The following is a 21,676-nucleotide window of genomic DNA, read 5'->3' as shown; positions in this document are numbered from 1 at the left end:
GCGCTCTCTCCCCTCATCACTCTAAAGGGTGATGTTGATCAGCACAAGGCGTCTGTGAGCTGATGTATCTGAACCGAATCGCTGCGCTTTCCTCCGAGTGCGCAGTTCGAAGAGAGGCTGTGGCTGACTTCACATGTATCAGAGGAGGCATAGTGATAGGGGGAGTCCTTGTGAATGGGTTGTGTAATTGGCCTTGTAAATTGGGAAGAAAATGGGATAAACATTTTTAATAAAATTATAAAAAAAAAGAATACTGTACTTTTAGTACTTTCAGTACTCGAGTAGTACATTTTAGAATAAAATACATGCAATACTTAAGTTACAACTTTCATTTAAGTGTGGTTAAAGCTTAAAGAACTTTGACTCAAGTCACCTTTGATAGAGCACTTATGCTGTTATTTAAGTCTGGGTCTCTAGTACTTTATTCATGTCCAATTTGGATTTTTTTGTTGCTTTGAATGATGCCAGAAAGTCTACCAGACTTTGCCAGTATAATAAGATAAAATATAAAAATATACTACAGTTTGTAAGTGATTTAGTCATAGTGTGAACAGATTCGGACATATTTAAGCATGCATATATTCCAGTTCCAATATTTTCTTTGCAGTTGTATGGCTACATTTTAGATATGCATCTAATTCAGACTCACATTAAAAAATGGCTCAAATCTAACTTGATGAACACAACATTTGTTTTTGAGAGCATGCCATTAAGAAACCGATTACTCTGTAACAAAAGAGGAGCGCATTTTGGCAGAGCCTGTGGGTTATGATGCCACTCATAGTAAATTTTAGTAAATTTGCCACCACCTGAGAGCTGAGAGTCGGAAGCAGATTGCTTGACATCAGAGGGGAGCCTGGCACTCCACATGGCACCGTCTCTACGAGTGCTCCCACTGCTTTCTGCAGATTGTCACGAACACCATTCTGCATCTTGAATACTCTCTCTTGGTTTGACGCTCCGTTCGTTTCTTTGTCAGCGGCACCCAGACGACAAGTCCTACGTGAGCAGATCCGTGCGAAATGATTGCTATTAGAACTCCCGGCTTTATTACCAGCAGTGATTTTACAAGCCGTAAGTGTGCTATCGAGCTGTTTCCAATGAGCTGTCCGCATAGCGCGTTCACACCGCACACATAGCGATGGAGGTTGATTTGTGGATAATACCTGTATTTAATGTTCGCATTTGTTCACATGCGTGTCTGCACACCAGGCTTGAGGAGATGGAATGGCAGCATAATTCCAAGATCTAATCCTTTTAGAGGCTTTGCTTTGCCTTGGAAAATCATTTCATTTTGATCTTGGGAACAGGCTTTGCGTTCTGTTGCAGTCTCTCTCGCAATACGTCAAATAAAAGGCCTCCTTGGGTGTCATTTTTAAAATGCTCCCTGCTCCGTTCGCTTAAGTCTCTCCCTGCTGCAGTCCCTCACCCAGAACTGTCACAATGATTTCTTCTCTTCTTACCCACCAACCAACCAATCCCACCCCCCATCCCACACACACACACACACACACTCTGTTTTGCTGAGAAGATTTTTTTAATCCACAGTGTTCTCCGTGAGTGTGGTTCAGTATTGGGTCATCCGCAGTTGAACGCGTAATCATCAGAAGCACATGCTGTTGGTAATAATGCGTAAAACATATCTGCTTCAATTTTTTTTGCAGTGCTTTCTTTATGAGATTAATATTTTATATAAAGTGCACTTTGGTGTTCTTGCTGTCAACTTTAATTTTTTTTTATGCAAATTAATCATGTTACCAATTTTACCACCCATGGCGACTTATTAACGGTTGTAACGATGTAAACATGTTGCCACTACTGTCACGTTCAGAATGTAGGTAGATAATGTTTTATGTATGCTGAAATCTCATAACTAACACTCACTACTATTCCTCTCTCTCTCTCTCTCTCTCTCTCTTTGTCACTGTTTCTTTCTCTCTCTCTCTCTTTCTGACAGACACACATGTACAAGCACACTTTCATATAAACTGATGCTCCCTGTTAAACTTTTACTCAGCACATTTAAAGATTTACATTTTAAAGCATTAAAACTACCCTGATTTATTATAGTTAAGTAAAAAAAAAAGACTCTAGTCTAGCCCAAACCACCACACTACACAATTATATTTCCCCCTTCTAAATAATGATTTTAATAATGATTAATCACTGAATATTTTTCTGATTAATACAGTTAATTCTTAAGGTATTTACAGCACTAATGTGAATATCATTCCATTTTGCCAATCCTTCATGCATACTTTTGTTTACATAAGTTCAATTTCAAATACTCACTATAAAAGTCCAAAAATGCAATTAGTTAATTATTAACTAATTATAGTTAAGTATTAGTTAATTAGTTAAGATTAATCACACATGTTGTGTCACGCCTGGCCCTGTTTCCTGTCTGTCCTCGTGCCTGTGTTGTCCCACGTGACCCGTGCCCCTGTGTTCTGTCAGTGTTTTTCCACTCACCTGTGTCCATTTGTAGCTCCGCCCCTCATTAGTCAGTCCCCAGGTGTTACCTGTTCTCCTTCCCGCCTTGTGTGTATATTTAAGGATCTTTGTCACTAGTGTTTCTGTCGGTTCTTGTGCGTGTATACGTCTGTCACGGCTGTGTTAAATCCCGTCTGTCTGTTAGTCTCCTGTTTCTGTTTGATTTATGTTTTGTTTTCTGTTCTTTAATAAATGATACTTGCGTTAGCGTCCGCTCTCCTCGTCCAGTCCTTCACACAGCGTTACAGAAGAACCGACCGAAAATATGGACGCTGCAAGTAATCCTTTTTTTGGATCCAGGCTGGCTATCCGACCCACTCCCTTCTCTCGCGGCGTTCAGGAGGAGTATGCGGCTGAAAACTCCTCCACTTCCCGGCGCCGGAGGAGAAGAGGTGGGCGGCGGCGCTCTCAGCGCTCCCTTTCTCCGGTGGAAGATTTCCGGAGCGGAGAAAATTTTGGGGGGGCGATACGGGTTGGTGCGGTTAGCCTCGGTACTCTTTACAGAGGAGGCCAGGCTACCCGGGAGCCGTGGGACTTTCTTGGCTGTGCTCCCAGCAGCTCCGAGGACGAGGAGCCTTTCCCCGCACCAACCCGCCTTCCGCTGCCTGATCCCGCACCTGTTTACTGGCCGCCTCCTGTTTCCACGCCGCGCTCTGTGAGGCCCGTGGATGGGACGCCACGCTCCGTGACTCCCGTGGCTCATCCGCGCTCCTTGACTCTCCCGGCTGAGACGGCGTACTCCGTGAAGCCAGCGGATGGGACGCTACGCTGTGTGATTCCCGTGGCTCTTCCGCGCTCCGAGAAGCCGCTCTCTGAAGCTCCGGCTAAGCTAGCTAGCCTGCTAGCTCCACCGCGCTCTCAAGCCCCACCTACTTCCAGCTCTCCAGCCCGGCCGGATTCCAGCTCTGCTACTCCTGATCCAGAAGCAAGCTCCGGTCCGGTCTTTACAGCCTCGCCTACTGCTCCAGTCCTGGTGTTAGCGGCCACCGCGCCTGCTCAAGCTGCACCCGCCGTGCCTGCTCAAGCTGCACCAGCCGCCGCGCCTGCTCAAGCTGCACCAGCCGCCGCGCCTGCTCAAGCTGCACCAGCCTCCGTGTCTGCTGAAGCTGCTCCAGTCTCCGTGTCTGCTCAAGCTGCTCCAGTCTCCGTGTCTGCTGAAGCTGCTCCAGTCTCCGTGTCTGCTCCAGCTGTTCAAGCCTCCGTGTCTGCTTCAGCACCAGCAGTGCCTGCCACCAATGTGGTACCCACTGTCCCTGACCCTGTACCCGTGGCTCCGTCCGCCTCTGACTCTGTACCTGCTTCAAGACCAAAGTTTGGCCCTAGGCCCTGTGTCCCTAAGCCAGCGAGGTCTCCTGCTCCAGCCCCTCGAACTCTGCCCAGGCTGGCCCCTCAGACGTTGACTTTTCCCAGCCCTGGGCTTCCGTCTATGTTTGTATTTGTACCTGTGTCTGTTCCTGTTTTAGTTCCAGTTTCTGTCTGCGTCCCAGTACTCGTTTCCAGTAGTGTCTCAGTTCCTGTCCCCGTCACTGTGCTAGTTTCTGTCCCAGTTAATGTTTTTGTCCCTGTTCCCCTGTCCAGTCCTGTCCTGTCTGCATCCCTGTCTAGTGTCCAGTTCCCTGTCCAGTCTCAGTCTCCTGTCCAGTTCCCCGTCCAGTCTCAGTCTCCTGTCCAGTTCCCCGTCCAGTCTCAGTCTCCTGTCCAGTTCCCCGTCCAGTCTCCGTCACCCGTCCAGTTCCCCGTCCAGTCTCAGTCTCTTGTCCAGTTCCCCGTCCAGTCTCAGTCTCCTGTCCAGTTCCCCGTCCAGTCTCAGTCTCCTGTCCAGTTCCCCGTCCAGTCTCCGTCACCCGTCCAGTTCCCCGTCCAGTCTCAGGCTCCCGTCCAGTCTCAGTCTTTCGTCCAGTCTCTGTCCTCTGTCCTGTCTCCGTTTCAGTCCCCGGTTTCGTCTCGTGTTTTCCCCGGCCTCTCCCCGCCGCCAGCCCCCGGGGTTCGTTTTTACGCGCCTCGGGAGCTGCGCGTTTAGGGGGAGGCTTCTGTCACGCCTGGCCCTGTTTCCTGTCTGTCCTCGTGCCTGTGTTGTCCCACGTGACCCGTGCCCCTGTGTTCTGTCAGTGTTTTTCCACTCACCTGTGTCCATTTGTAGCTCCGCCCCTCATTAGTCAGTCCCCAGGTGTTACCTGTTCTCCTTCCCGCCTTGTGTGTATATTTAAGGATCTTTGTCACTAGTGTTTCTGTCGGTTCTTGTGCGTGTATACGTCTGTCACGGCTGTGTTAAATCCCGTCTGTCTGTTAGTCTCCTGTTTCTGTTTGATTTATGTTTTGTTTTCTGTTCTTTAATAAATGATACTTGCGTTAGCGTCCGCTCTCCTCGTCCAGTCCTTCACACAGCGTTACATGTTGTAGTTAATACAGCAACAATTGTTTTAAAAATAGACACACTAATAATATAAATGATTCAGTGTGGCAATCGTACATTCGTACATAAAATATTCATTTTAAATGTGTAAGCCTTGAGAAGAAGAACAAGAGTGATTAATCACGAATAATCCCAGAATATTGTTTTGATTACCCTGTTTATTTATTTTTTTAACTATTAACGCCAGTAACGGCAGTAATCAGCAGAAAGGTTTTTGATAAAGAAGGAAGGTCGTGCTGGTTTTTTGAGGGTTCTGTTCTTGCTGGGTTTGTGTTTGTTGTTTTGAGAGTTTGCTTGTTGTGTCGCTTTTTCATTCTGTGATTGATTCCCGCTCTCATGCCAGCGTGTGTCTGTTTCTAGCCTTAATTCTCTGCTCTGTTCCTGATAGACAGCACTGCTCTGGATGGGCCGCCACTGCTACTCTGTGATGGATTACTCTGGACTAACTGCATATCTCTCTTGCTCTGTCTGTCTCTCTCTCTCTCTCTCTCTCTCGATATCTTTGTACTATAAACACATACAAATTCATGAGTGTAAGAACACAGTAACACCACACACTCACATGCATACATACACACACATGTATGTACAGCACAGATAAGGGTTGGAACTGAACCTGAATGCATTATTTGCAATAAACAGATAAATGTTTTCTTTCTTTACACTTTATTTTAAACCCTTTACACCATGACAAGATACTCTGTAATCTCTGCTTGCACTAGCAGCTAGCGGTTAGCGTTTAGTGCCACCCAAAAGAGCTACACTAAGCCAGGGCGATATTAGCTAGCGGTTTGTCCCCCGTAGCTTGTTTTAACACGGGAAACGTGCAGGCTATAGTCCAGTATACTCGCCTTTGATGAGCAAAAGAGCTAGCGCTGTGGTTAGCGGCTAATGCTAATACTGCTCCTACAGTGCCGTAGCAGCAGAGTACAGGCCAATAATACTCACCTCTGGACAGCCAAAGAGCTAGCACTTAGTGCAGTTAGCAGCTAATGCTAATGCTGCTGCAGAACTAAACCCGAAACTCCTGTATAACGCTGTAATTCAGCGTAGTCACTTTACTGCTCCTTACAACCTGACAGATAAAATTCATACATTAAACGCACTGGATTAAAAGGCGCACTGACGATTTTTGAGAAAATGAAAGGATTCAATGCAATCCTGTAATACGAAAATCAGTAAAATAATTTACAAACACATGCTTATATTCACACTGATATTCTAAAAATCATGTAATAGCGGTATGTGAACAGATCATCAGAGTGTTACCTCAAGGGATGACCTTTGAATGCACACACCTGTATAAGTCCTGAGGTGTTATCTTGTAAGTGAGAGTGAACACTCACACTTTTCCAGCATGCTCACGGCAAAGCAATTTAAGCAGTTTAAGGGAGACCTGATAGTGGGGGTCAGATGGATGGGACATTCCGTTTCTGAAGTTGTCCAGGCTTTAGTGTCATAGAAGGCATTATCACCCACAGTAGACAGCACTGCACAGTGGGAGGTAATGATCATGGTCAGCAGTGTCTGGCTGGAATTGTCCGTGTGAACACGACAAGCCACTCTGAGAGAAATCACTTTCACATTTAATGCAGGAGGCCTCACATGTCAGTGCAGGGTTTTGTTGCTTCCACAGACTTGGCAATAGTTATGGGACTATTTATGACACTATTTCCTGTTCCATGACATGTAGAATGGCACTGTATGTTCTCGCTGAAATGCACTTTCAGTTCAATTAGAGCATATTTAAAACACAAACAGACCCAAAGATACATAATCATTTACATAAATATCTTTTATTCACATATTTTGTCACTGAAATACACTCTTCCCAACAGAGCGAACACTTCATATACTGTACACCACAAACTGAACACGGGGTGGAGGGCAGGAGCGTATTTGATGTCGTCCTTCAATGAACTAAATTAATACTTTTACAGATATATTCACCTCATATTCACACTCCATATTAATAATCCACACTCACTGGTCAGTGTTATTCATCATTCTTAAACCATTCAAACATAAGGACCAATTAAGTACTATGTTAAAGCCAGTATTCAGCTGTGTTTAAAAGCTGTATTCAGCTTTTAAGTATTCAACTTAAAAACTGAATACAGATACAGAAAGAGGTACAGGTGTAGATATGAATAACAGCACTGCGTTTCTGCGTTACCACACTGATGTGTTTGTATTGCTAAGCTCTTTATATGATATTCCTTTATTTATTTCTTTGTTCAAATTCTCTTTTCTAAAACAATAAAAACACCCACACACTGTACACCAGCCTATTCAGCCAGTCATTTGCATTGTATTCTAAATTGCATGTATGAATGTATTTGCACGCACACTTTCATACACACACACACACACACACGCATATTGCATACACATACACACACCTATTGCACACACAAAAGCTCTCCCTTGCCAGTTGTGCCGCTTTAACAAGGTAATGCATCATAAATTCATCTGGCTCCCAGCAAACATGGCTGAGAAATGAGAGTGATGGATGGGTGCCATAGACAGACAGAGGGGGGTGTGGTGAGAGAGCGCGAGTGTGTGAGAGAGCTAGAGAGAGAGAGAGAAAGGCTGTGAATATGAATATGAGAGAGGCAGAGATATGGAGAGCCTGTGCTTGAGCTTGAGCTCGCAGTCATTGAGTCATACACATGTTTTGTGGGTCATGGGCTGCTAATCTTTATGGTGACCATTTGTTGAGAATGCCACAGGGAATAGCTCGAGAGCGAAGGAGCAAAGGAGGCAAAGAAACAAATGCAGGCTTCCAGAGAACGAGTGAGCGAGTGTGTGTGTGTGTGAGACAGAGCGAGAGAGAGAGAGAGAGAGAGAGAAATAGAAGGAAGTGCGAGAGGTGAGAATGGTGTGATATCTCTCTACACAAGCATGCATTGCAGCAACCAATTCTGCCTTCCATTTTTGGATTTAGCTGGGGTTGCAGTGCAGCCACTCACAGTGTCAGCACCTTTACATCCTCACTTACAGTAACACCTCACTTATACACACACACACACACACATACACGCATGCACACACACGCTGACACACACTCGCACACTATATTTACTCCCTAGGTCTCAATTCAGGTGCACTATAATCATCTCCATCTTCTATTCTCTCTGATCATTTTCACACACAATAACTGTACAGGGTTTTTCCTGCCCTTAAAGCTGGCTCGTGGCACTGATGCAGTGATTAGGTCTAAATGAGAGAACAGCTGTTGATGGCAGTTCTAATTAAAGTTGCAGGCGCTAGCATACCAGGAATCAATAGCATCTGTGAAGTTCCATCTTTTAGCACCTTCTTAACCACCCAATAGAAAGCCAGGCTGCTTCTCAGTTATGTCACTGGAATTATTAGCAGTTTAAATACTGCACCGTGCGGACGTTTGAGGCACATTAGCACCTTTTAAAGGCGGTTTCTATTGAAATGTCTGATATTTTGCTTGTGAGAACATTAAACATCATTAGAGCAAATGCATATAATCAGATATAATGTGGCAAAAGTGTAATTTTTGTATTAGCTTACTTTTAGAAACAAAGTTTGATTGCAATGGCAATATGTGGGTTTTTTAAGACCCTGTTACCAGTAGTTAGCTTCAAGGTTCTGTATAGTACTTCAGTTGAAGCTTAAGGAAACCCTTCTTAAAACGTCTTTTAAAGACCTGTATATGGCATATATGACATTCAGACAGTTTGAGATCATTCATATGACATCTATTTACAGTATAACCATTTCTTGAACCAATGAACCCTTAAGCAAACACTCGAGTATAGTTAAAGATGAGCTGACCAAATTTACTTATACTGCACTGCAGGATTTTAAGACAGATAAAGAATCATTAATCATCAATAGCCTCACATCCATACACCTAAATAGTCCTTTGTGTTATCATGAAGACAATAGTGGCTCAGTAGACCGAGCAATGGGTTGTTGATTAAAGGTTTGTGGGTTCGATTTGCTCTTAGTCCTCCCTGTTTCTCGGGCAACACAGTAATGGCTGCCCACCACTCCAGGCACAAGCACTCCCTGTATCACGGTGTGTGTGTGTGTTTGTGCTCACTGCATGAAAGGATTAAAGGCCAAGGCATAATTCCATCTGTGTCCAACACAAATGGTGAATGTTGTTGTCTTTGTCTTTATATAAGGCTATAGATTCCCATCTTTGTGATGTAATTTCACACTGTGGAACATAAACGGAGACTAAGTGCAGAACTTGTAGCTCTTACATCATAGTAAAAACATCTACTGGGCTTGTTCACGGCTTATTTAGCAAAGACAGTGGTTGCATATAGAACTGTTTGGATTTCTCAAATGATTCCTGGCTTGGTTAAAAAGGTTCTTTATATACAAGGAAAACCGTATGTAGACCTGCATGGTTATGTTATATAGAATTAAATATTCATCCTTGGTCATTACAAATAAAAAAAATACAACATTTTTGGCTATGGGTGTCTATTTAACCACATTATCGAACTTTTGATGTGTCAGGATAAAAAAAAATGGCTTACATTACTTTGACATTTTTTGGTGAAACATTTGAATTAAATAAGAATTTGTCAAACAACAAAATGTCAATGTCAGAATGCCATTATTACAATAATACTTAAACAAAATATAGTACATCTTTTTGTGAAACATATTAATGCAGTAAAAACATTGTAAACACCCAATAGAAAGCCAGGCTGCTTCTCAGTTATGTCATTAACATTATTAGCAGTTTAAATACTGCACAGTGCGGAGGTTTAAGGCACATTAGCACATTTTAAAGACTGTTTCTATTGAAATGTCTGATAGTTTGCTTGTGAGAACATTAAATATCATTAGAGCAGATGCATTTAAACAGATATAATGTGGCAAAAGTGTATTAGCTTACTTTTAGAAACAAAGTTTGACTGCAAAGCCAATATATGGGTCAAAATGTCAATGTCAGAATGCCAATATTACAATAACACTTAAACAAAATATAGCACATCTTTTTGTGAACCATATTAATGCAGTAAAAACATTGTAAACACTGTTTTTAGGGTGACTGTGCTTTCACCCATGTGAACCCCAACACCCAAAAGCCTTGCCCTTTTCTGTCCCATTATTTTCTCGCTAATTACTCAAATTTGCCGAATTGTGAAAGGGATCACGGTGGTTCCGCTTTTAAATCTCGCAAATCTGAAATGAATGGCACAAAGACATGCCTCATTAAATGAGACACCCCCGCACGCCACCCAGTTAGAGCTGGGAATGTTGGTACTCCTCTGTAATGGGAGTTAATAGGTTGAATCAGCTCTCGCCGATTGTGTCGGTAATGTTTGTATGGCTCTCTAGCTTTGCTTCCAAATCCTCCCTGTTGGCCTCCTCAGGCAGCGCTCCAACTAGAGCGCGTAGTCCCTCCCGGCTAATGGGCTCAGCATGGGCCTCTTGTGTGTGTTGTTAGCGCTGGTTGTAACCCATGCAGGATGAATGGAGCAGTGTGGGAGATAGCCGGGCGTGGTGAGGCTTTTTCCATCCTCGGGGAGAGAGACAGTGTGAAACATGGATCCAAACACGGCTCTGAACAAAGTGCCACTCTCGAGGAATGGCCCTGGAGTCCATACTCACTCTTGACAATATGGAGAGTCTGGATTACCCACAGACATGCTGGATAAGTTCCTACTACATGGTTCTTTCTTTGAACATTCATGTAGAACTTTGGTTCTTTGTAAAACTGGTCCTGGGGTACCACTGTCCTGTCTGCTTTGCTAATATCACTGCTCCTACATGCCTAGTTCCTCTCAGGAAGGGAATCATTGGTTTATTATTTGAAAGGAATATTTCAGAAGCAGGTGCCTCCATGGCAAGGGTTGAGAACCACTTAAACAGAACATTTCTAGTATGTAGAAGGTTGTTTTGAGACACAAGTTTAATATTTTGTTTGTAGTACTACTAACCAGTGGTTCCCAATCCTTCTGAGCCTGTTTTTCCACGATCTATACCATGCGCTTCTTCTGAGTTAGTGTTATACTAGAGTTTAAAGCAGCACTGTGTGAAAATTGGTGTTTCTTCCTCATTAGCTCATTAGCTACAGTCAAGAAGGGTCATTTTCTCTTGATGTCACCCCTAAAGGAGACACTTTACACGTGCATTTTACAAGCAAAGAGATACAGAGCTGGCACCTGAATTGAAAGAGGTAATATTACAGGATTTTACATGAAAATGATTCTTGTGCACAATAATTAGCCTAAATTTAGAGCTGTTATTTAAAAGTAAAAGTGTTACAAAACATTGCTTTAAAAACAAAGGCCAGTAGAAGCTCACAAATATGGCTCCAGAAATGTATGTTTAATTAATGCTTATAGTTTGACTGAACAATAAACATAGTGTACAGTGTATTCTGCTATTCTTTTTTTTTTCACTGCATAAAGTAACCAGTAGCCAAATCATGAAGCAGATGGTGGAGGTGAAATTGGATTTTCAAATGGTAATTAAAAAAAAGCAAACAAAAAGCATATAACATATAGTTTTTTTTTTATTATTTAATAATTTCATGTTAACTGTCTGGCTGAATTAATTTGAAAATCTGCAATTCTATACTGATACTTTTAGAAAAATAAAAAATATAATAAGGAGAAAAATAGGAAAAAAATATATATACATACATTTAGAAGCTGAATGCACTAATAGGCAGACATCCGCTGTTAGACAAGCTGCTTGGCTAATAACTGTGCAAGTTAGTCTAGGTTTAAACAAAGTCTACGCTGGTCTAAGTAAAAAGGACCACTATCCCAATTACTGTGCAAATCTGATTTAGTTCAATTTGGTCATTCACATGATCTAGAGTTTACTCAGCGAGCACACACAGCTGTCCTCTGTCTATCCTCAGGAGTAATGCCCTACTGAAGGACAAACAGGAGGCTATATAATAGCCATGCTGAACAAAGATTACAGAAAAGAGATGCTTCTTATAATTGTAAACGATGGTCAAAGAGAGAGAGAGAGAAAGAGAAGGTTGTTCATTACCTGCTGTGAATTAAACAAAATGTAGTTTGTAATGCTCACAGATAAAATGGATAAAAGTTAACTGTGTGAGCAGAGAAATCTGTCAAAAAGACCAATAACCCAACAGCATTCAAAATAGACAGAGGCCAAAGCCAATAGAATTAACAAAACCAAGCAAACAAAACCCAAGAGCAAAACCAACAAGGAGAAAAAGACACAGTAACAACAGGGATCATTAGCCATGAGAAAAAACAAGAGAAATATTCTGTATGTGGCTTTGGAGAGTTGGCAATACTTTGCAAAGATATGTGGCAAATAGACTCAGGCTTAAAATACAGCATAGTAATTACACATGGATAAAACAGGTCATTACTCTGTAGAGAATAGTTGTGGGAACATTTCCTAATGGCTGATTGTTGGCATGTGTCAGAGTCCCCTGGAAGAGGAGGATTATGGGAACTGTTGTGAAGTGGTTTGAGGAGGGAGACCAGAAGGCGTGATACAATTGCACTAGGGCTGCACGATATTTTTAAAAAATGGCATCGCAAATGTTATTTTTTCGAGTATATATATCGCAGTGATAAACAATGCAGGGCCCATGACGTTACCAGCCCTGCCTCCACCCGTACGCCACAGTACAGTAATTAGCCTTTTAGACAATTATTTAAATAGTTTTAAAAAGTTCGTTTTTTAATTTTTATTTTTTTATTTTCTGGGATTAAAAGCGTGAATTCAGCTCTAACAGGAAACATCTGAGGAAAACTATGTCGGACTGAGGTGCACAGCTTTCGCCACGTGCGTTTATGAGCATGTGCCCAACCATACCAAAAGGCCATGCAGTAACCTCATGTTTACTCCTGCCCCACCCCCCTTGTGCTTCTCAGGCAGCTGCAGCCTGTCACTTACACAGACACAGAGACAGCACTGTGTATCTACTTCTTGTGTCAAGAATCAAAATATTGCAACATGATGTGTTTGATTTATTTGCCTTAAGTGACATTGCACGTCCTGCGATGTGACTATTGTGCGTGTGCACATCACGATGACGATGCATAAACGATATATTTTGCAGCCCTACATTACACTCACATTTAGAGCACTTCTAAATGTAGTGTAAATAAAGCCTGAAGGTTAAATATGGGCCTGAAATGATCTCCCCCCACATTGAGAACCACTATCCTAAAACACATCTTATACAGCATGGAAGGTTTTGACCTTGATTTCACCTCTGATCAGCTTTACAGTGCAATTCCAGTGGGGCGGAGGGGTTTAGAAGCTATTAAGTATTTATAACGCAGTTGTTAACTATTCATAAACTATTAATAGGTTATTTGGACAGCACATCTCTTTCTTACTAGCATTACAACTGTCTCAAGGACATGCAGCCTCAAGGCAACTAAGCCTGCTTACTAGTAGAAGAAGTGCTACACCGAATAGCGAGAGCTTAATGGAGTTTAAAATTGGAGCGGTCAGACTGGTCAGAGCAGACAGAGGTCCGGCTAATGTCCCCGGTCTAATGACATTCACATATGCTCACTGAAAGCTCGTCAAACACACACAGGCAGTGACGGAGACAGGGACAGAACTGGGTCCTAACATTCTGTGACACCAGAGTCAGCTGTAATTTTTAAATATGCGCTCACTCTGGCATTCTGTTTTATGAACTGTCAGGGCGTGGGGTAATGATTGCATTAACATTTTTCTCTGTAGCGTTTGCACCACGTCTTCATATTAATATTTGCTGTGCTGTGTGTAGGAGGGAGCAGAGCACAAGCTAACACTCTTTGTTTTTTTGCTAAATAAGTAGTTTAAGCAAAATGTATATTTTATGCAAACAACCTATTCTCTTCAAATGAAGGTGTCACCTCAGTTTTCAGCACCAACCATTTGTATGATCAGTTCAGCAGGAAGTGATGCACAGTCCAGTCAAAAACATGGACACACTTTCTCATTTTTTCTTTATTTAATTTATTTTCTACGTTGTGGATTACTGTATGACATTACAGGTACAAAAACAATTAAGGGACATATATATATATGGGATTACATAGCAAATGAAAAAAAGGGTTTTGGCCTCCACAATCTCCTGACCTAAACCTGATCAACTGAGATGGTGATTTGAAATGAGTGAGCTGAAGCTTCACAGCGTGAAGGGAAAAAAGCAGCAACTATTGTTCAGCACCTCCAGGAACTCCTTCAAAATGCTGAGAAAACTACTATTACAGGTGACGCTACCTCATGAAGACACTGAGATTAAAATACCAAGAGTGTGCTCAACATGTCTATCAGAAGAATCTAAAGTTTAAAACAGTCTCTGCTTTGTTTAACACAATGTTAATTGTCTTCAATTAAAAAAATAAATCATAAAAAAAAGAAAATGTGTCCAAAATTTTAACTGGTACTGTATGTGCACATATGTGTGATTAAATATCAAAAAGGACATGCCTGGTCCACTGGTACACACGTTCCAACACCGTAAAGTAAACAAACATGGCCCCTCCTCGTTGTCGCACAGAATAAGGTGGATAGAAAAAGGAAGGTTATTGATGCCGGAGGTGGCATCTGAGAATTGGGGGAGTTAAGAGTTCACTCTTTCATTCCGAGATTGAAGCCGTCGCAGTTTATATTCCGGAGTGAAGCACATAATAGCCGGAGCTCAGAGAGCAGGAGCAATAAGAATAGGCTGTCTGCAGGCTATAATCGTAACCTACGTGCATTATGTTCACTTACAGCTTCAGAATCGCAACATAAGATACGCTAAAGCAAAGCATGATCACGGCGGGGCGGTTTTAGAGTAACTTAAGAAGCTCTCTTATCCTCAGAAGGCATTTTTTTTTAAGACTCCATCCTTTTTCAAATCTTGTTCAGGGGCCTTGAGGGGAAGAGGCGGTGTTTTCATTTCAGATTCATAAATCATTCATACTTCTGGCAAAAGTCAGTTCTTTAGGAATTCTTTGCTCTTCTTTATATTGACATTCAGAACGTATTTCCCTTCCTCATAACTGGCACGATCCTCCAACCTGTCACTCATCTCCGGGTCTAAGATTTGAATAGAGTGACAAATATATTAGATTCGGGGTCTTTTTTTCTGTAAGGCATTGACTCAAATATCATTATTAGAGAGGTGCGGCGTATTACGGCGTGATAGATAGGGGGAGTGGGTGGAGAGAACAGTTGGCCTGTGAAGAGCACTGTGCCATTTTACGTGGCATTAAAAGCACTGCTGTTGCTCTTTTAATCACATTCGCTTAATAAAGGGGTAATTGTCCCCTGCAGGGCTGGGATGCATGTGAACCTTTCGCCGCAATACAGTGCAATCTGCTATCTGCAGACATGCACGTCAAATAGCACTCTTAACTCCCAGCGGGAAGCTATCAGTCTCACTAACCCTTTCCATCCTGCTCGGGCGGCTTTCGTGGTTCGCTCCATCTCTCCGTTTCTACTGCCCTCTAACTCGATATTTGTCTCGCTCTTGATCGCTCCCTCCCAACCCTTTCTCCGTCGCTTTGTCTTTCCATATATCCTGCCCCCTGTTTAGTCTTTGCTTTAAAAGCCTGCACCCTCATCTTACCATAGTTCTTTAAATGTCACAGCTGTACGGGGAATTAAAGTGGGTATGACAGTGCAAGTCTACAGTAAGCAGTATAAACAGTAAGTTTTGTTTAATAACACAACAGAGATGGATAAAACCAAAGCCACAAAGAACTGTAAACTAGTTGTTTACACTGTTTGCTACACTGGATAGCTAAAATTGCCCTAAAATTAATATGGTACCAGCAGCAATTGACAGGTCTATATACCATACTGGATTAAATTCTAATGTTTTCACAGTACATGAGACAGCACTATGCCAATTGCCAATGATTAGTTGTTAGCTCAGGGGATGGCTTAAGAATGCTCACATCCATATATATGTATATGTTCCGAGGTGTTATCTTGTGAGTGAGATTGTGCACTGGCCATGGCACTGTGCTCATGGCAAGGTGACATGGTCGTGACTGGTAGCATCTGGCTAGTATTGTCCATATGAATGAATACACGGATGTCTCAGAAGTCCCATCCACATATTGTCCCACTGCTGACTGGGAACAGCTTAAAAAACTGAACAATGATTTGGTCCTCATTGGAATCACTCAAGTTTTCACTGCCTATTTCTCCTGGCTGGTTACAGTAGTTACCAGTAATCAGCTATACAATTAAAAATCTCTGCAAGGCAAAGTTTTGATAAATTTGTTACAGTGGCACTTGAATTCAGTTTAAATGTAGTACTTTGGCATATGACAGGTTAGCAATGTATGTTCCGAGCTTGTTATTTCTGTCTAATAAAGTTAAAACATTGTTTATTTCCATTGGTACCCTATGGAGCTTTGGTATGGTAATGCATTTACTTTCTTAGTTAGTTTTAATATTTTACTATTAGTTAAGGGAAGCCAAAATCCTTTGCCCCTCAACATTATAAATCGACATATCCCTCCGCCTCTCCACTAGATAACACTCTATCAGTGTCCAAGCACACTTTGTTGGCAAGTCATTTTGCTTAACATCCTCTCCTTCCCTCTTTTCCGCCCCTGCTTTCCCTCTCACACACTCACACTATCTCCTTAAGCTCTTAGTGCACGTATTCATGCACTCCCAGACCCGGCGGCATGGGCGGGCATTGGCGGGCAGTGCCCCCCCACAGAGTCAGCTATGCCCCCCCTGACTGGACTGGAAGCCGTATATGTTTTTTTTTTTTGTTTTGTTTTGTTTTCACCTCTGAGTGAACATCTTTCTATTTTTCCTATCTCAGTTTGTCAGTCATACAATTCAACCAATCAGTGAAGGAAGGCAACGTTCTAGCCAATTACAGTTGGAGGGGGGCGGGTCACTGACTAAAGTTCATACTTGAGAAACAGCTACGCTCACCGTTGTTCGTGTGGCATGGATATTCGGACTTATTTCCAAACAAATAAGAGGACAACAAGTGACACTGGAGTACATGAGAATGGACAGGAAGCAGCACCATTCATTTCAGTTGGAAACGTAAGCGTTGAAGTCAACACTGGAGTAAACACAAACGCCGTCTGCCACTCTACTAAAAGTGGAGTAAACCTCTTTCTGCTCACCACACCTCCTCCCTCACATGCACAAACTTAGGTTTCTTGCAGGCAGAACAGTTCTCTGTTCTGCTCCTTGTACTCCCTAGCTGTTGTAGTTAACCCTCCTAGCATGAATGTTTACTTCAGTCAGTGTTCTGACATCAGTGCTTATGTTTTTCACTGCATGTGTTTTTGCATATATTTGACTTTTAATTTAATTGAATGAACAAAGCACTGCACTATTGTTTTTTTTGTTTGTTTGTTTAGATTTTGGGATTTTATTGACAGATTGTTGTTTCTCGGCACTGGAGTCGCCATAGAGCCGCTGTTCAATTTGAAGCAAATAAAAGGCTTTTTGAAAAAAATGTGCCCCCCTGAAAAAATACAATGCCCCCCCTTTAAAATGTTTCTGCAGCCGGGTCTGTGCACTCCTCTCCTCTAGCCATTCCCCCCATTAGCTAGATTGGTGGTCCCTCCCTGAGTGGCCCTCACCAAGGCTACCGTATGTGTTTCAGCAGTGGAGGGGTGACCTTATCGTCCAGTCTGAAAGAACCCCAGCTCTTCTGGTCCCCTGTTTCACATTCAGCAAGTCACATCTCTCTTTTCCCTGTGGGCACATCATCCCCCCGTCCAACATTCGGCCCAGAGCTCGGCCCAGAGCTCAGCTCAGAGCTTGGCCTGAAACCAGAGGGGATAATTAAGACATAGGAACAGGCCTAAAACCTATGGAAACATGCTCACAAATTCAGCTGTGAGAATATACAGTACACAAATACAGGAAGTAGTTTCTTTAAGGCAGAAAGAATGTGAAATGGCATTGGCTATGAAGGTTAAGTGCTGGGCTGTTGATAACTGTGCATGCACATAAAATATGGAGAAGATGGCAAATACAACACACCAACAAGATCAAGCAGAGCTCTGCTTAACTTTTGCAAAAGAATAGTGACACATCGCAGCATCTACCAATCAGATAATGGGTATTTATAGTCCCTCAAAACTCAAAACTGGCTTTGATTCCTACTGAAGATTTTTTTTTTTTCATTAAAAAAGAGGTAATAGCATTTTATCCAAAGCTAAAGCAGATTAACAGTCACATAACCCCACAAATAACCCAAACAAAACAGAAACGGTGACTGCTGAACTTTTCTTAAGCTTGGGACAGGGGTTTTTGACATTTTTTTTATGATTTAGATCAGTTTTTTATTCAGCCTTTTAATAGGATTTCCCTCCAAAAAGTGAGTAATGATAAAATAATAAGTGATAAACAATAAACATCATCAGATTCTGAGTATAACAGCATTTACCCATGTTTTATTTTTTTTTTCAAATGATATAAGAGGTTATGTCAGGATTGTGAACCCCTATTGACTAAATATTGACATATATGCAGTCTGCCTGCTTGCTGGTGGTCATACCTGCCAGCGCCTCATCATCTTCTGCATGAGAGATAGTGAACGATTTTATTGCTTTCAGAGTGCACAGGGTTCACAGGGTAACAGGGTTGTTAGCTGGGGTTGATACCCATGTCTACTGTGCTTCTACTGTTGAGCCCTTGATCAAGAGTGTATATCCGTCTCTGAATGAATGTTGAGCATATGGATATCCTCACTGAAATCTAGACTAATGGTCCACCCCATGTGTTTGTTTCTCCACAGCAACAAGAACAGGACCCCACTAACCTGTACATCTCCAACCTGCCTGTGTCTATGGATGAGCAGGAGCTGGAGAACATGCTGAAGCCTTTCGGACACGTCATCTCCACACGGATACTGCGAGACGCCAGCGGAGTCAGCCGAGGAGTCGGTTTTGCCAGGTAGAACGCAACACACACTGTCATATACTCTGTATTCACCAGTTCATAGCAGTCCTAGTTGTCATCATAAAAATTTAGGGCATTCGCACTTCTAAAGGTTAATCGTGTTGGTTGCGTTATATATTTGATTGTATGTATATTTGTTGTAGTTATACAGCTTTAGAAAAAAATAAGACCACTTAAAAAAATGATGAGTTTCTTTGATTTTACCAAATTGAAAACCTCTGGAATATAATCAAGAGGAAGATGGATGATCACAATCCATCAAACCAAACCATAATTAGCCTCTCGTGACTTGTTTGTGTTCCAATGAAAATCACATTTTTGTGCAATAATTATCTCAATGCACTAGTCATTACATTAATTAAACACAGTGTATTGAAATGGGACAGTGAAGGCTTGCCCATTCGTAGCAGTTATTGGCTTACAGCTCTGGACAAAAAATAAGAGACCACTTAAAAATTATGATTTTTTACTAAATTGAAAACCTCTAGAATATAATCAGGAAAAAGGTGGATAATCAAAAACCATCAAACCAAGCTGATCTGCTTGAATTTATGCACCAGGAGTGGTATAAAGTTATCCAAAAGCAGTGTGTAAGATTAGTGGAGGAGAAAATGCTAGGATGCATGAAAACTGTAAATAAAAACCAGGGTTATTCCACCAAATATTGATTTTTTTGAACTCTTAAAACTTTATGAATATGTTTTGTTATCATCACCTTCATTAGCTGAGTCTTCCTATACTTTACGTTGGTTGGTTTGTAAAATGTTGTCAGTTCAACAAGTTGTTTTTCCAGGTGTTGCATTGAATTTATCCCCCGACACAACATTAGCTCTTTTTCTTCACGTGTCACGTGTTTCTTAATACGTGACAACAGCCTGTCTAAGCTTCATGTAATTAATCAGTCTAGCCCATCAAAATATTGCTTTCACATTGCACATACATAAATCCAATCAGTTTATCTTTGGTTCAGTTTATCTTTACCATGACCATCATTTTGGTTCAGAAATAAATTTGATCCTTTGGTCCAGACTGTGGTTCATGGCAGCTTTAACTCTTCCTATTTTGTTTTTGACCAAACTGAAAAAATGTCAAAATGTCTGGTAGCAGTAAAAGGGCTTTTATACCAGTATCTTTATTCCCAGATCAGCTGTCAAAATTCTGAAACCCAACATTTCTAGCATCTCAGTTGGCTCATAAAGGCCGGCTGATGTTTAGGAGCAGGTGGCTGATGGGGTTGATTGGTTGATTGGAGTTGGACTGATCTGAACTGTTTGGTTGTACAGGTAGATGTGCAGGGAGCTTAGGAGTGGGTGGGGGGAGTTGGTCAGTGCTGCAAGTGGCCATCTTCACAATCGTCATTGGACTCAGCATTGAATGGTACAGAAAGCTTTTAGCAGAGATTGAAATATATGTCTGCCCAGTTCTTTGTTTGTTTTGTTCTTTTTTTTATTTATTTCATTCTTTTTTCTACCTTCCTTTCTTTCTTTTTTCTGTCCTTTCTTCTTTCTACCCACTCTAGTCAGTGTGGCACGTGTGGGGCGTGCTGGCTGGTGTTCAGGGTCACTGGTTGTGTAAGAGATCCCAGCAGAGACTCATGCTCCACCACTCACTGTGTGTATGTGTGTCCGTGTGTGTGTGTGTGTTTGCAACCCAGCCAACCAATTAGCCATTCAGCCATTATTGGGTGAACAGAGCTGAATGGGGCCTCACAGAAGAGAGGATACACACTAGAGAGCAGGGCTAAATCAAGACTCCAGCCAGCAAGAGACAAACACTAAATACATCTCTCTCTCTCTCTTTCTCTCTCTCTCTCTCTCTCTCTCACTCTCTGTCTCTCTCTGGTATATCATTTTCCCAGCTGGATGTAAATATGAGCCCATTTGCTCCGCTTCTTTTTTTATCCATTACTGAATAAAGGTCAGGATTGGCACTGTCTGTAATAATTAGAATCCAGTGTAAAGAGAACGTTCAATGTTACATCACTTTTATAAAGTTCATAACTGAATGTACGAAAGTTCAACATCTCCTTCAATCTTCTTATCTGTGTCTCTCTTTCTCTCTCAGGATGGAGTCCACTGAGAAATGTGATGTGGTGATTCAGCATTTCAATGGCAAGTTTCTCAAAACCCCGCCAGGAGTGCCAGGTACGGCTCACGGCTCAGAATGTACATTGCTGCATCGGTAAAAACACTGCAGAGGTCTAGAGATCAAATCCCAGCTGACCCATACGTCACCTGTGGCTTATAGCCCTTAGGCAATGCAATTGACCACTGTCCCGGTAGAGAGGCATATAGGTCATTCTCTCTCTCTCTCTCTCTCTCTCTCTCTCTCACACACACACATACACACTCTCTCTCTTTCTCTAATGACTCAATACAATACTGTGCACTCTATTACTCTATTCACATAGCTACTAAAAAGGGGAGATTCACAATGACTTTGGAACCACTAGTCAGCTGTCCAATTTTTCTACCTATGCTCATTCCCAAAAATGCTATGTATTCTTAGATAATATGTATTTATTTTCATTAATTTACTGTTTTTTTCCTAGTACATGTGTGTGAAAGGTTGCTCTTGCATTAGTATTAACATGGTGGCAATTTATTGGTTTTCGAACTGGTGTAGATGCATGCTAACTACAGCCAGGCTTGATATGATAATTATGTTATATATATATATATCAATTTAACAATATTTGACAGTGACCTCAATAATTTTTGTTGACCTAAATATGTCCCATTGTGTTTCTGTGTCTGTTTGTTTGCATTCAAATGCATGTTACCAGTGTTTTAGCCAGTCACACACACACAATGACAGTTCATCAATTAACAGTATTTCCATACACACAGGGCAGAGTATGAAGGTGAAGATGAGACTTATTGG

General features: G+C 41.9%; 1 protein-coding gene across 6 annotated transcripts in view; it reads left to right on the top strand.

Moving 5' to 3' along the window:
• The window catches only part of rbms3 (RNA binding motif, single stranded interacting protein), a 250,701-nt gene that overhangs the window by 163,264 nt on the left and 65,761 nt on the right, over nucleotides 1–21,676 (top strand). For all 6 annotated transcript variants that reach the window (XM_049480766.1, XM_022673722.2, XM_049480767.1 and 3 more), the window contains 2 exons: nucleotides 18,630–18,787; nucleotides 20,858–20,937. In XM_049480766.1, the coding sequence (XP_049336723.1) occupies nucleotides 18,630–18,787; nucleotides 20,858–20,937 (238 nt within the window). The remainder of the gene's footprint in view (nucleotides 1–18,629; nucleotides 18,788–20,857; nucleotides 20,938–21,676) is intronic.

Source organism: Astyanax mexicanus, chromosome 6, assembly GCF_023375975.1.
Source record: "Astyanax mexicanus isolate ESR-SI-001 chromosome 6, AstMex3_surface, whole genome shotgun sequence".
NCBI lineage: Eukaryota > Metazoa > Chordata > Actinopteri > Characiformes > Acestrorhamphidae > Astyanax > Astyanax mexicanus.
This window is presented reverse-complemented; position numbering and strand designations above follow the sequence as displayed.